This window comes from Arvicanthis niloticus, chromosome 1, assembly GCF_011762505.2.
Source record: "Arvicanthis niloticus isolate mArvNil1 chromosome 1, mArvNil1.pat.X, whole genome shotgun sequence".
NCBI classification, from domain to species: domain Eukaryota; kingdom Metazoa; phylum Chordata; class Mammalia; order Rodentia; family Muridae; genus Arvicanthis; species Arvicanthis niloticus.
In genome coordinates, this window is record NC_047658.1 from 28,240,660 (window position 1) to 28,256,971 (window position 16,312).

The window sequence follows — 16,312 nt, forward strand, 5'->3', positions numbered from 1 at the left end:
ACTAACAGACCTCATGAAGACAAATCTAAACATCTCTAGCAAGATATTAACTGGATGCTGCTATATACATACATACATACATACATACATACATACATACACACACACCAAAACAGTTTTATTTCAGCAACACTGTTGATTTAACATTCTAAAGCCAAGCAATTCATTCTTTGTCCTAATGTTATAGGGGAAAAGCCAGCATGACCATTTCATTAGATGGAAAAAAAAAAAAGCATTTGACAGCATTCAAAATTATAATAAAAAAAACTTTCAGAAAACCGTGAGCCCTAACACTGATGACAGGAAGTTTTGAAGGTCCTAGAGACAACCTCCCATTTGTTGTTGAAGAAATAATAACTCTTGCCTATCCCATAAAATCCCCTGGCTGGGAAATACACATGGGCACCCACTTTCTCCACCATGCCACACTATGTTCTCTGGTGTGTAGCTACTGTCTCAAAGAAGCAAAGGACAGAAAGGCAGACTGGTAAAAGCAGAACTCTCCACTTGCAGACCCACATGGTTCCAAGTGTGGACAAACCATCAGGTGCCCCACTAGAACTAAAGTAGAAACGTGGGAAAGAGAAGTAAGGTTGTGCTTACCCACCTTCCTGTCACTGCCATGGAAGACCTGGGCGAACAGCTTGGAGAAGGAAAGAGCTACTTTGATGGATAGTTTCAGTTCCTGTTGGCTGGCTTCATTGTTTTCAGACTGACACCTCCCTCAAGGGGTGTGCAGAGCCAATTGGCTTTCTGTGGCTAGGAGCAGAAGTCCCAGGAAGGGCCAGAGAAGAGATAGAATCCCAAGGGTACAACCTCAGGGCCTGCTCTGTTCAAAAAAGTCCCACTTTCTGATCGCCAAGGCAACTCATTTAGGGAGAAAAAGGTTGTCAACCAATAGTAATGAGTCAGATGGTTATTTGAATGGAAACAAAAAGAATACTAGAGCGTGTTTCCTTTCATATTTTTACACCATATCTGATTTTGTTGTCTCTACAGGTTTACTTGATTATCTTAAAAATATTAAATAATTAAAAATAAATTTTCTTGGTCAACTCCTACCAGATTTACTTCCTACATTTTTATTGATTCAAATCTGTGTTCTCTTTGATTTTCTTACCTTTGGCTACAGTATAGTCAACTTACCAGTGGTAACTCTTTTTAAAGAAAACTGACTCTTTCCTAGCAGCTACCAGTTGCCAACAGCTCCTTGGGTAGAAGCAGGACTTCATGCCTACTTCTGTTCTCCATGCTGGGATGTGGAGTCCTTGGCAGCTCCTTGGATTTGGACCTGGATGGGCTGGTAAAGGAATGAAGAAAAGATAAACACACAGATACACAGCAAACGTGGGATGGGGTTGACTGGGCTCTATGATAAAGAAACAACAGTACTCCAGGAGCTCAGCATGTCTGTTGTAAAGTTGAACAGGGAGGCAAGGCAGATCATGGCACACAACTGAACCAAGGAAGCAGATTTAGCTAATCTTGGTAAGAATAGTAGGGGGACATTCTTCAGTCTGTAAACATCCTGAGGAGAAAGCTACAGTGAACATTTTCTGTACAGACTATCAACATTTGCACTTGGATCTGAGGGGAAAAAAATGCTATTATTCAGAGTCTCACCTTGGTGAGGTTCTTATACTACAATGAAGCTCGGGCATTGGAGTCCTCGTACCCATCCCCTGCTAACAGTATACATTTCTCCCAGGACTTCATTCACTCAGGAATTCCAGGATTAGTGTGGTTTGGGCTTGCAAAGGTCTTGTACATGCTGCTGTAACTGCTATCAGTTCGCATGCCCTGCTATCAACTGCCTTGTTGTGTTCAAAGAACATAGTTTCCCTGTATTCATTCACTGTCTCTGGATTTTATAACCTTTACATCCCCTCAATTGTCCCTGAGCCTTGAGAGAAGGGGTGTATTATAGATGTTCCATTTAGGACTAAACCTGTGATTTGTAGGCTCGTATTTTCTGTATCTCGGCCACAATTTGGTCTCCATGTTGATCGCTATCTACTCAAATAGAAGCTTCTTTGAAGAGGGTTGAAAGATGCATTAATCTGTGGATATAGCAAAAAGTCATAGGAGTAAATTTAGTATTGTCTACTTAGCCGAATAATAGCTGTGGGTTCTCGCCTAGGTCTTATAACCTGCCTAGCCACAGGTTCTCAGCCCAGTAGTTACGCCAGTATTGTTTTCCTTTTGTGGAGTGGGACTTAAATTCAGGCAGAACGTGATGGTTGCCCGATGGATGTTTATACCACTATTGTACCAGTGAGCATGTTTTGGAGGCTAGCCATTAGTGTGGCTACATGATTCACAGCTGGGTAAGGTTGGTGATTGCTTTTCTCCTTCAGTACGGTGCATGGCACCTTCCAGCCTTGCAAAAGCCAGATAGTATGAAAGAGGCTTCCAGATGATAACTAGGGTAATAGCTCCAGTGATGCAAATATATGGTGTCCTCATACCCTTCAGCACCAAGCAGATTGGCAATTGCCTGCAGTATTTGGTGATATTTAGGCTCTTACTAGGCTAAATAATTAGGCTCAATAATTCCAAAAGAAGAAAGAAACCCATTCCTGCCACTGGTCTTTTAATTAGCTAGCCTGTAGTGTAGGGGCATTGTCCTAGTGTATAGTATCTACAATTGTGTGTGTGTGTGTGTGTGTGTGTGTCTGTCTGTCTGTGTGTCTTTGTGTATGCATTTAAGGGAGCTTCTACAGTAATGTAAGTAGGTCTTCATACGACTTTTTGAAGGGTGTTTAGCTATTTACCCCAATCCATTTCTCACTTGAGTTTAGCGACAGCCCTTTTCTGGCTGATGCCACACCCTTGTCTTTTTTTCTACTACCCCATTTGTCTTTATGAATTTCCCTGTAATTACTCTTAATAAAACCATCGACTGTAAATTTGCTACTTGAATGTTTTCTACTTTGCTAATTATTATTATTTTTCTTCTTTACTATTGAAAGGCTTAAATTGTACTCTTTTTTTTTTTTTAACTTCTTGAAGATTGTCTTTCCATTTTCATTACGTTTTTCAGTATTTATATTTAATACTAAATTCCTTTTCAGCTCAGCTTGGCAACACCCTTTGGGCTTTCACATGCATTTTTATTATATTTGCATTCTTCAAATAATTACATGTATATTCTGTGCTGTACATGTGGAGGTCAGAGGACCACGTGGAGGAGTTGACGACCTTCCATCTCGTGGGTTCTTGGGATCAAACTCAGTTTGTCAGCGTTGGTTGGCCTTTACCAGCTACTGAGCCATTTTGCCAGCCCCTGTGTTCTTATTTGTTCAAATTATTTTCATTTACATTGTACTTCTAGACTTATATTACTCCATTAGTTTTGTGAAATGAATATGGAATTATCTACTCGGACTAGTCATTTTATTTGTTTATTCTTCAGATACTTTTGAGTCTGTTATTTGTCAAGTATAATTTAGATTTGCTTGCATTTATAAGTAATACAAAGAAGCATGAAGCTTCATTTGTTAAAATATTCTTGGTACATGTTTTCTTTCTGCTCATTTATTTTTGGGTGCCTTTAGCAAATGTTATATATTTGGATTTTGTTTTTTTAATTCACTGTGACCATCTTCAACATTTAAGTAAGGCTTTCATGTTATTTTATTTTACCTTAACATTTTATTTCATCACCCGTTTTATTATTATTTTGAGATGACATTATTCTCGTCTCAGACTTGCTATGTAGCCTAGGTTGCTCTTCAGGTCATCTCTGTACCTCAGCCTCTCAGGATTGTTGCAATGTATGTGCTACCATATCTGGCTGAAAACACTCTGTTTACATGTAATGACACTGCAAAAACCTGGCTTTAAATCTATCATTTTATTGGCTTTATGTTCTTATTTTCAGTTCCCCTTTTTGACTTATTTGATCTGATTCAGAGTATTTAAAATTCTAGTTTCCCACAGTTATGCATTTGATATTTTTAGTGGTGTCATGTGATTTAGAGACAACTTTCATCTTTAATTCATAAAGGGCCGGTTTGAATTGACATTTCAATTTTCTTCAACCCTTAGCTTCTTTAAACAAAATTCTTTTGTATCTTCTACCTATGAATTCTCATAGAATGTTAGTTCTTTCCTGTTTTAGTTATTTCTACTTTTATCCACGTCTCTTGTCTTCTTTCGTCTTTGATTGCTCTAGACTATAATCTCATTGCTCATCTTAATTTTGGGACTCGGGAGAGCCTACATTAACCTCTTGGGATGACTTGTTCCATCCACTTGTGCTAAAAAGAATTGTATCCAGGGTCTTTTTGTTTGGATGCAAAAGAGCCCGCATTTTGTTGTCCATCGTTCTGAAGGTGGCAGCAATGAATTATCGTGCTGGCTTATCTCTGGGCACAGTTGCTGTGTCCTGCCGGGTGCTATGGGTTATTATCACTCTTTTTTTTTTCTCTGCTGTGTGTCATTGATGGAGATGAGTGATGCTCATAGTCTTTGAGTACACACACACATGATACATTATATCTGTTAACTTAATAATTGATAGTTGGAATCGCCACATACTTACCTACCTTACCCCTTTATTTCATAATGCACAACATTTGTATTTTTCTTATTTTTTTATTTATGATATGCTAGATATTTTGAAATGAGTTCTTTGGTGCAGTGTTAAAGTCTGTTTATGATATTTTTATCTCTTCATACTATATACATAGACTTGGAGATTTTATGTAACACTAGGCATCTACATATACACAAAACATATACATTGCATACTGTGTAGAAATATGCACATAGACCATCTTTATCTGTCATCTGGCAGGAAATTTTAAGTTAGACATCTGGTTTTTCTTAGTCAATGGTTCCATATAATAAGACAAAAGGTTTAGCTGCATTTAGTATTTTAAATGCATATTACTGTTTAATTAAACTTGGATTATATTAGGTTACTAGCTAGTAACAGGGATTTATTGTCCTATGAGACTCAGCCTGGGTTATGGGACATTTGTGGTGTCATATGGCAATGGCAGAAGCATTACTATCCCCCACAGGGGACACAGCACAGCATATCACAGTGCACAAGTCCACCCTTTAGCAAGGAGTTACTTGGCTCTGCTTTAGGTGCTTTTCTCACGGTGACAGAATACTTCAGAAATTCTGCCTCCAGAAGGAATGGTGTATTTGGCTCACAGTTTAAAAATAGCATCTACCTTGGCAGGGTAACTGTGGCAGCAGGTAGCAGTAGCTGTGACGACAGAGGCCTAAGGCTGGTCAAATGGAACAAAGTGAGGAGCTGGAGAGAGATGGGCACTGGTGGGCAGGTCGCCTTCTCATTTTTAGTCAGTGAGAAACCTAATTAACAGCAAATGGTGGCTTTTATATCCAGGGTTGGTCTTCCCCATTTAGTTAAATTTCTCTGAAAACACCTTCACAAGCCTACCTAGAGGTTTGACATTGACATCCAAATCCAGCCAAGCTGACATTGAAAATTAGCTATCATAAGCCTTCCCCTTGTCAACTTGACATCCAAATCCAATACTTCACATTTTAATATTTCACATTTGCCTAATATTTTCATGCTCATTTCATAATACAAGATCTATTTAGTCCACATCTAAGAATCTTCAGTATTTTAAAGCTCCAATGTTGTTCAAAAGTCTAAGTGCAGAATCTTTACTGAGATGCAAACCAGGTTGTAACTGTGAACTCTTATAAAGTCCAAAGTGAACAGGAAACAACAAGCGTTATAAGCTATATACTTCCAATATTCAAAAACACACAGGAACCATTCCCATTCCAAACCATATCACGAAGTTCCATATCTGGCACTTAGTTCTTGTGACAGAATCATTTTCTCCTCTGCAGTTCTATCACCTGTAGCACATGTAACTTCTCTCTTGGGGTGGCTCCACTCTGTGCCTGCAGCTTGCCAAGGAAGACATCCATGGTTCTGGTAACACCAGTATAATGAAGTCTCCATTATAATTTAGGCCTCAGCACAATAGCTTCACTAGAGGCCCTTCAAAGCTCTCTTGCAGGAATCTTACCCTGAGACACAATGCCTGGCCTCAGCATGTTTTCTGTGCCTCGGTGGAAGCCTCCACAAGTCTGTAACTCCTGCCTTTTGCATACTTGTAAAACAAAGTACCATGTGGGTCATGCTGTCAGTTTTACTGCTAGGTTAAGGTATAGTTTGGCGACCTGACACTATTGGAGTAGCCTCTCCATACCTTAATGGTTAAACTTTGGAAAATAATTCCCTAAGTGTTGTTTTTAGAAAAGGAACCAATTTAGTGGCATTTTTAAAGTCAGGTTTCCTTTTTTTTTTTCAAATAATTTTGCAAGTTGGAATCATCCCTATTGTCCCTATGTAATGGGGACAATTTAGTGCTACATACTCATCTTCTTCATTACAGCACATTTTGTGCACCTATCTTGCCTGCAACTGTACACTCCCTTAAACTCATTTCCTCAACAAACTGCATATTTTTCCTGACTTTCTGTTCTCTCACTGAAAGACGTGACCAAGAGCAGTAAGTGCAGAGTGTTTTTCTCTATTGAAATTTCTCCAACAAATAACTGAATCCATTACCTCTGAATTTAGCTTCACTGAAGTTTTTACGATAGAGGCCAAAAATAGATTTATTTTTCTTTTACCATAACACAAATGATCTCCAGCCCATTTCATAGTAAAGTCTTGCTCCTGTTGGAACTTCATGGGCACAGTCTCCAATGCCTGTTGCCTTTGACATCCTGGTATTTCAAGCTTCCAGTTGAATGGCCCATCGATGCTTATAGCATTCCAGGGCTTCTGTAGTCTCAACTATAGAGTCTTCCGCATTCTTCCACAAGCCACTTGTCAATGCCTAAGTACCACATTGTTAACTTGACTGGATGTAGAAACACTATGACCACCATAGTGTTTTCAGAATAGTTTAACTGAAGAGGAAAGACCCACCCTGCATGTGGATGATATCATCACATGCACCGAGGCCCCAAATTATTACTGAAGGCGAAAAAGAGTAAAGCATTGACATTTATCTCTTTCTGTTTCCTGAGTGTGGATGTGGTACGGCCAACATCCTCATGTTCCTATTGTCATGCTGTCCCTGCCATTATGGATTACATCCTCAGTCTGTAGGCCCAAATCAACTCTTCCCTTTGACTTTACTTTTGCCATTATATTGTTGTTACGGCAAGAATAAATGTAACAAATACCACAACAGCCCTACCCCTTGTACCAATCTTCTGTATTATTTTTCTCATTCCTATAACAAAATACTTGGCAAAAACAACTTAAGGAAGAGAGAGTTTGTTTTGCCTCTGATCATGGAGAAAGTGGTGATTGTGACTATATAGACATGATGGCAGACACATGAGAAAGTTGGTCATGTTGTGTCCACAGTTAGGAAGTAGAGAGAGATGAAAGATACTCAACTTGCTTTCTTTTTCCAGTTTTTTTTTTCAGTCTAAGACCCCAGCCCATAGAATAGTGGGCAGGTTTTCCTTCTTAAATGCTATCTGTTTAGAACACCCTCACAGACATTCCTAGAGGTATGTCACTGAGTTGACCGTAATTCCCGTCAAGTGGATTTTGAAGTTGATGGCCTCCAAATATTGGTATTCCTGAAGTGGAGCAGCTCTGTTATGGGTAGATTATCTTTCTGATCTAGTTAATGTTAAAAATTAAGTTGATCAAGTACTGCCCTTCCCCTCAAAAAACCCAGACTAACAGCATAACATATACAGAAGATCTGGTGAAGATCCTTCCAGGCCCTGTACTTGTGGCTTCAGTCTCAGTGAGCTTATATGAGCCCTGCTTAGTTGATTCAGTGGGCTGTGTCCTCCATTGTCCTCTATCCCCTCTGTCTCCTGCAATCTTTCCTCCCCGCTCTTCTTTTGGGTTTTCTGAACTCCAAGGGGAGAGACCCAGTGGAGAGAGACTGTCTCTGACTCCTTTGCCTGGTCTTGGGACTCTTTTCCTCCTATTGGCTTGCCTTGGACAGCCTCAATATAAGGGCTTTTTGCCTTGTCTTATTGTATTTTGTTTTGTTGTGTTTGATTGTTGTCTCTTGAAGGACTACTCTTTTCTGAACAAAAACTGGGAGTGGGGTAGTGGATCTGAAGTAAAGAAGAGATGGGGGAGGGGCTTGGGGGAGTGGAGGGAGGGGAAACTGTGGTCAGAATGTATCATAAGACTCCAACCCTGGTCAGTGGTACTTACTGTGAGACACCCAGAGTGAGATATTTAGATGCAGATGGATGCAAAAGTAAGAGGTTTATTTTCCAGCAAGTCAGGGTCAATTTTCAATTAGTTCCTCAAGGCCAATGACTAGAAGGCGACCCCGAATGACTACTACATGCAGTTTTTATACTTCTCAGGGGCACAGGTTACATCAGCAAGGTTACAGTTCAAACTTATTGACTAACCATATTGACCTTTAAATCTATTGGCTAACAAGTGTGGGCAGATCATGACATGCATTTGAACTCTACCTGGGACTTTCCAGAAGGTCAGGTGACTGAGAGTTTTTACTCAAGAATGTTCCTGTGGATAGAGAATGTAACTTAGCCTAGCCTTGACTTGAGGTAGGAAGCTAGAACTTGGCATGGTCTTGACCCGAGGCAGGTGGGTGTAAGGCTGGTGAAAGCCCCTAGGGTCCTTCAGTATGAGGGAAAATATCTATTTTTCAATAAAAACTAAGTTGATTGAGAATTGTGTTTGAGGTTGCAGCTTTATCATCTTCAAACAAAATCCAATTGGAAACTGTACACACGGATCAGGATACTATAACTTAAGTTTATACACATTCAAGCTGATATTTCAATATTAATCTCCCTTCAGTGGAAATCCCAGTGAAAATGCAATACACTGAAGAGGTGATGGGCAGCTGGGTTGCTGTCCTATCCCAGTGCTGTGTCCTCTGCCCGAGACTGGGACTGGTGTGAGCAGAATCTCTTGAGCATTACCATCTTAATCTGCTCTGCTACATTCCATTGGACATGGGCTCTCATGGAGGCAGATCTATGCTGGGAAAATGGTCATGTGCCTCATTGGATGTCCTTTTTTTTTTTTTGAGTCTTGCTTCAATGGTTGTAAGAACTGAAATTTTAAACTCAAGCTTTAAAAATACATTGGAAATACAGCTTATTTAAAAGTTCCTTTTGGTGGATTGACATTTCTTTGTATACGATCAAGTGGTATGTTCTTTAAAATAAAGGGATTGCCTTCTGTCCAAGTAGAAATGTAGCATAGACACTGACAGGAATCAGCGAGGGAATTCCTGCCTCTGCTGTTGTACAACCTACCTTTGTGCATCTTAATGCGTATGTATGATACCAAACTACCGATAGACACTGTTGAGGGATATAGTCTTCAGTGAGAAAGGATAACCAGTGCCTAGCCTATGTTTTCTTTTTGAAAGACAAAAGAAATCTGGATATACTCTCATCTTTAAACATATCTTTTCTTCCAGGCATTGACACATCTTCACTTAGTAGAGTATGTTGGAGAACAGACTGCCCTGCTAATAAAGGTACATTAAATGTTCTAATAGAATATGTTCCAGCCATTATCCTTTGATTTTTGTTAAAAGAAAAATGAACAAAAGAAGTCTGGTAAGAATGGTACATTAATTATGTCAAAAGCACTGACAGGAGCCTACTTTACCCTGGGTAACCTAGAGATGAAGAGGATATTTGTCAAATAATATACAATTATAGATGCTTGCTATCTTGCTTTTGCTTTTAGTTAAAGTATGCTTAAAAAGGGGTAGTGCACAGTAAGTGAATGCTGCAGAAATTACCATTTTAGGATTCTGCCGGGCCATCAAGCAGGAGGAACCAAATCTGTGTGGCCATCAGATGTTAGTAAGAAATGCACATTCCTCTTCATACAGAGCTATTTGGCTAAGAATAGCTCTACTCCAGTTACTAGTTGCCAAGGTTCTTGGTATAGGTGTGGCCTTCGTTTGCATGTCTATGCTTACCTGGGTCTTATCAGGTGTCAGAAGAAAGATTAACAATCTTTTGACTCTTTCTTATGTATGTTTAGTATTGCTGTAATTAATGCATAACATGGCTATCACTGGATCCTTTTAGATGGTTCCAGAAGATCAGCGCTTTGCAGCTGCCATTGTCCTAATAGTGTGGGTCTCAGCCTTGGCATCGTCATTGATTGACAACATCCCATTCACTGCTACAATGGTAAGTGGTGTGATCCTGTATGTTTAAGGCCAACCTCTGCCTGCTTCCATCTGGGCTCATCCTTTTTTCCTAAGAAGTGGGGCATGATACCAGCTCCTTTATTGTCCTTACATGTAAGGGAAACATGTGAACTGGGCCTGAGGCAGCTGGATATGGGACAGTGAGAGACCAATGACAGGCTAGGGACCAGGCTTTGGAGATTGGACAGCATATTATGGGTGACTCTGCCTGTTTGGGGAATCCAGTTGTTACCCTTCCCAGAAAATAGTTTCATTTTTTTCAAAGGAACTCCAAGACACCAACAGACTGAGCTGTTGCCTTTATTATCCTCAAATGCAGAAGTTACTTATTCTAAGCAGCCTGTATGAATTTTGATACTTGTACATACAGAGATTTAAGTCACCTTTTGATTCTAACTCCTAGCCAACACCAAGACCCCCATCCCTGGGCCATCTTCTATGTCATTGATTGTCTTTGGACAGGAACTGTGGTCTCTGGTGTGAAAAAGTCAAATTGAAAATAAAGACTTAAAGGTAAGATCTGGCTCCTGCCACAAATAGCTCAGGGCTCAAGAGTGCTTAGTATAAGGCAGAAGGGTGAGTGCACTCACAGCAGGATGCTGGCGGAAGAGTTATCTCTGTTTTTCTTGAGGCCCCAAGACGTCCCTCCCTCTCATACAGATAGTCTATGTATTATCCCATAGTGTATTGTGAACAAAGATCGCCAAGGTTGAGTGCAGCAGAGCTGGCCATGTAAGGAGAGGGCTGGTTAGGCTCATAGCCCTTCTTTCTCTCACCCACATTGTTGAGACCTCCTTCTCAGTCTGGAATTCATTTTACGCTAAGCATTACTCTCTAGTGACCCAGTATGGTTCTTGTTTCAAGGTGTGGGTTTGAGAATTCTGAACTAACTCAGTGGTTGTTATTTCTACCAGTCATACATGGAACAAGACACATGAGACCTTCAGGGATCCAGGATGGTGCATTTAAGGAGTCCTGGGAGTCTGTAAAATGGGTAGTGACATAAGGAATGTTAGGTGTTGGTATCAGGCTCTGAACCCAGTGACATCACATCTAGGTGACCCCCATATTGTTGCCAAGGCAACCACCACATATTCCCAGAATCCACCTGGCTACCTCCCACCCTTACCTGCAAGAGGCCATATAAAATAGGCAGAACCCTCTGACCTCCCTCTCTTCTTCTTCTTTTTTCCCCCCTCCCCCCACCTTTGCCCTATCTCCTGAATAAACCCCACTTGGAACTGTTTGGTCTGGTGTGGTCTGTTCCAAGCCGCATGTGGACAAATATCATTAGGTGGTGGATAAACATCTCTCATCAGCAGTCATTGCTGGGGGTTGATGAAATAGATGGAAAAAACAGGAATCTAGATAAATAAGTTGCTTTAGTTTGGGGGATTATCATTGTCATCTCTTGCTTAAAATTAAGGAGCTTCACAATATCACTATTGATATACTCTTCTGGGGAAGCTTTAAGATCTCCAGCCCAAAATCTTACTGGAAGTGAAATGGAGGTACCCCATATTGGAAACATCAGATTATGTTTTTGTTTGAATTTGACTCATTTGTTTATTTTGAATGTGACTCTTGGTATCTGGTGGGTCATGATGGCATCCATTGATGGGAATCATCCCCTGACATTCTTTAAACCACTATTCATTTCTTTCATATCTGTTCCTGTAAGTAACCTCTAACTTATACTGCTGTAAGTAACCCTAGCAACCACCTTTGGCTCACCAAATTGAATGCTGGTTGTATACTTTGGTCCACTGTTGGCTTCCTATCTGGATACTTATACTGAGTACTTGTTTGCTTACGCCTCCACAGGAGTAGTATTACTCAATAACTTGGTGCATTGTTTCCCTCCAAGCTGATACACATAGATCAAGATTCTCTATTTAGTCCCTTCCATAGTATGCTATTAAAGAATATGATACTCTGTCTTGAGAACTTTTTTCCTACTGTGATAAAATATTGTGACCAAGGCATCTTATAAAGGAAAGCATTTAATTTGGCTTAATGTTTCAGAGAGGTAGAGTTCATGGTGGCAGGGTGAAGGAAAAGTTGAAAACTCATATTTTGATTTGCCATCATGAGGTAGATAGAAAGCACCAGGAATTGCATGAATCTTTTGAAACCTCAAAACCTGCTCCCAGTGACTTACTTTCCCAACAAGACCACACCCCCTAATCCTTCCCAAAGGATCCACCAACTGGAAACAAAGTATTCAAATTTTGAGCCTTTAGGTGCCATTCTCATTCTAACCACCACATAATCAAATTCATGAAGGTGACTGTGTAAGGAGGTGGGAAGGTAAAAACAATGCTGTGTGGAACTGAGATCATTTATCTGTAATGTTTTTTTTTTTCCCTGAAAATTAAACAAATAGAACAAAGGCAATGAAATAGTCAAACTTCCTCATGTGCTTTGTGAGTAGAATTCTGTATATGTCTATATGTATGTGTGTGACATTGTGTAATTAGATCGTATATGGACACCTTCTTGTTTTTCTAATTATTCATGACTTACTAGAGAAGATCTTTTATGACTTGAACTTCTGCACACTTCTGCACAGCCTTTCCTTATTTACTTTATAATTGTGTTAGACATTGAAGGTTTACTGTTCATGTGATGCATTTCTTTTATCCTGGGTGAGGTTTCTACCTTTTCTTCAAGTCTTTTTTCTGTATCTTGTTCCAATCCTTTATTTTTGCTCTTTTAAAATATTGTTTCTTGGGCTGGAGAGGTGACTCAGCAGTTAAGAGTACTGACACCCACATAGTAGCTCACAGTCCTCTATAACTCCAACCCAGGAGATTCACCAGCCTCTTCAGGCCTCTAAGGACACTGGAAATGCCCATGGTACACAGGCAGGATGGAAACAGAATATTCCTTTGGATAAAATAAAAAAAATAAATAAAATTCTTTTCTTCAAATTTCATTTTAGTTTCTTAAAAACATGCAAACAAACACTATGTAAATAAGTTTTCAAAATTTTCATGTACATAACCTTAGCAGGTAATAACTTTACTCATAGTGTTTTAGTGAGGGCCATTTTATTTGATGGTTCAGCCTGTGGCAGAACACATTGAATTCACCCTCCTTGGATGAGTGCAAAGCCAATCAGCACACAAGCAATGAAAAAGCAAAAGAAGCTTTGTTACTAGTACAAGTAAGAAGAGCTCTGGGATAACTCTAGAAGCACCAGTCTCCTTAAACAAAGGAGGCAGAGGGATTTTATTAGGGAAACTCATGCATATTCATGTTGAAAAAAAAAAGTCATGCCTGGCATAAATGGATAAAAATAGGAATTAATCACGGTAGGTTGCTTTTCCCAAAGTAACTTTTTTTTTATATCTTCAAACTATATCCCTCTTCAGGCTCTCTTAGTGCTTTCCTGTGTCCCCCAGAGTCATAGGCTTCATCTCTGCCTGCCCCTCCTGCTGGGCCTCCCCCAACCTGAGACACACCATTGCATCACTGGAGGTAGGGTGCCTCTCTTTACCATCTCCTTAGCCTTTGCTTTGTTGATTTTGCCTCTGGTAACAGCTCTCTGGAGCTTAGCTCTTTCCTTCTCTGTCCTGTCCCCGCCTGCACTTGCATGAGTGCAGATGCAGATTGGGAATGCTCCACAGTGTGATGGTAAAGGCCCTTCTTTCGCTCCTATGGTTTTAGCACTACCTGTGGAAGGTGATGCAATGGTCCTCTGCACTCTCTGGGTGTATGTGAGGGGGTAGAGGATGGAGTTGAAGGGTGGAGGGAGGATGGAGGTGAAGGATGCGGAGTAGGGGAGGGGGTCGGGAAAAAGACTGGCAGCAGAATTGATCCACTATTACAATTAGGTTTTGTTTGTTTATTGGTTTGTTTGTTTGTTTGCTTGGATTGTGATTAAGAGAGCACAAATAGCCAGAGGCCTTTGGAGGAGTCCAGAGTAGAGAGAAGGAGAAAATAGATGGGGCCTAGCCAGTTCTAGGGAAGGGAAAGAGTGGGAGAGAATGGTGGAGATAATGAGGTAGCAAGAAATAGACAATAGAGCAGAAAGGGGGTGGGGGAAAGGGAGGAAGGGAGGGAGGGAGGGAGGAAAGAAGGAAGGGAGAGAGAGGACAGAGACAGCAAGAGTGAGTGAGTAAACAGAGCATGAACAGTGAAAGAGAACTGCAAATAGGGACGGGCTACAGAGTGTGTGGAGACATCCTGTAGATTATAAGGTAGATGAGCATCTGGAGGCAGGAGGGCAGGATTTAGAGATGTGCAACAGGTACTTAGGGAGCCTGGAGGCCACCATGGACTTTGATGTGCTGATTGGCACCATAGGTAGCCATATGTCCCTTCTGCTAGGGGAGTGGCATCTAGGGACCAGTTTTACAAGTGCCTAAGGAATTCTGGCTTTTATCTAACCACCAGAAGTCTTTCTACAGTTTAGCCGGTGGGTGCTCATTTCTAGACATTGACAGCCGGAGCCTAACAGCAGGCTTGCAAAGTGCTTGTGTGGCCCACGGCCAGTTATGTGGAAATAGCCAGCTGCCTGTTACTGCTTTTGGTTTTATTTTTACCTTTGCAGTCAGCGATAAGCTGCCTGGGAATTTTCCATTGCTTAATAAAAGACCAGGGCTTGAGAATCTGTCCCCTTCTTCTTCCATCCACTGAGTGTCTGCCTACCTGCAGTAGAATCTTCCCCTGGACCAGCTGTGGTAAGCAGGACCCCATGACCCTGGGTTTCAGGGGTTGCCCAGTTGTGTGGAGTGACTCCCCACTGTGAACTCATGTTTGGCAGTTTCCCTCACTGATTTGGCTCTGACCCACTGACTGATCAGTGGTATGAGGGGCAACAGGTTTCCTGTCTGCAGTGTTCCTTCTCACTGGAAGTGCCTTCATTCTACACAGCTGTGGAGCCTTCTGCATCCAGGGAACACTTATGGAAACTCACCAAGCACCAAAGAGAACAGGTTTCCTGTCTGCAGTGTTCCTTCTCACTGGAAGTGCCTTCATTCTACACAGCTGTGGAGCCTTCTGCATCCAGGGAACACTTATGGAAACTCACCAAGCACCAAAGAGCTGGCAGAGACAGCTGAGGTTTCAAAGGACTATTAGTACAGATGCAGTAGGGACCTAGAGGCCTCTTGGGGAGGAGGCGCCACAGCTGCAGGAATAGAACAGTGGTTCTCAACCTTCCTAATGCTGTGACCCTGTAATCCAGTTCCTCATCCTGTAGTGACCCCCCCACCACAAAACTATTTTCCTTGCTACCTCATAACTGTAAATTTGATACTGTTATGAATCACAATGCACATACCTGATATTTCTCACCATCTTAGGTGACCCTTGTGAAAGGGTCATTCAACCTCCAAAGGCTCACGGCCCACAGGTTGGGAACTGCTGCCTTAGAACAATGGCTGAGTAATTCTGTTATCCCAGGGACAAATGAGAGGAAAGAGACAAATGTAGTCTGTCTCTTCTTTGTGTCAGGTCTGAGACGTGTACTTATGTTCCTTATGTGCACTGTGTACAAAGAGCAGCTCATGTGTGTCAGTGGTAGAGCTCCCCTTTCCATGGTCAGGAAAGAATGAGTTATCACCGGGAGGGAAGAGATTCAGAGAACTAGCCCATAACTGGTAGGATGACACCATGGGAATTTCATTTATGCCCAGAGGAGAAAGAATCAGTCAGTAGATGAGCTCAGCTTTCCATGTTGGCTGGATAAGGCTTCAGGAACATTGTAATCAGAGCAGTGTAGATTATGGAAGGCATTCACACTCCAGGGTTTTGTGATGGACTAAGTTTGCTATTAGCTTTTATCTATCTGTCTGTCTGTCTGTCTGTCTGTCTGTCTCTCTATCTATCTATCTATTGAGACGAGGCTTCATTTTGTTTCTGGAATTCACTATGTAGACCAGGCTAGCCTTGAACTCTTGAGGCCGCCTCATGAATGGTGGCATTTACCACGAGGCCTAGCTATTTTAGCTATCTTATTTTCTAAACTGAAGTAAAATGTGTCTGACTCTTGTCACTTCTGAGTGTTTCTAGGTCACTATTGGCATAGACAAGAGCTGTGGCTAGACCAACCGGCCAGCTGTCACGGGCCCTCGCTGCATTGCTTACTGTTAACTGGG

The 16,312-nt window shown here is 41.2% G+C and overlaps 1 protein-coding gene across 4 annotated transcripts in view; it reads left to right on the forward strand.

Moving 5' to 3' along the window:
• Oca2 (OCA2 melanosomal transmembrane protein) overlaps positions 1-16,312 on the forward strand; it is a 279,093-nt gene that overhangs the window by 163,136 nt on the left and 99,645 nt on the right. For all 4 annotated transcript variants that reach the window (XM_076935176.1, XM_076935182.1, XM_076935183.1 and 1 more), the window contains 2 exons: positions 9,456-9,515; positions 10,081-10,185. In XM_076935176.1, coding sequence (XP_076791291.1) covers positions 9,456-9,515; positions 10,081-10,185 — 165 coding nt within the window. The remainder of the gene's footprint in view (positions 1-9,455; positions 9,516-10,080; positions 10,186-16,312) is intronic.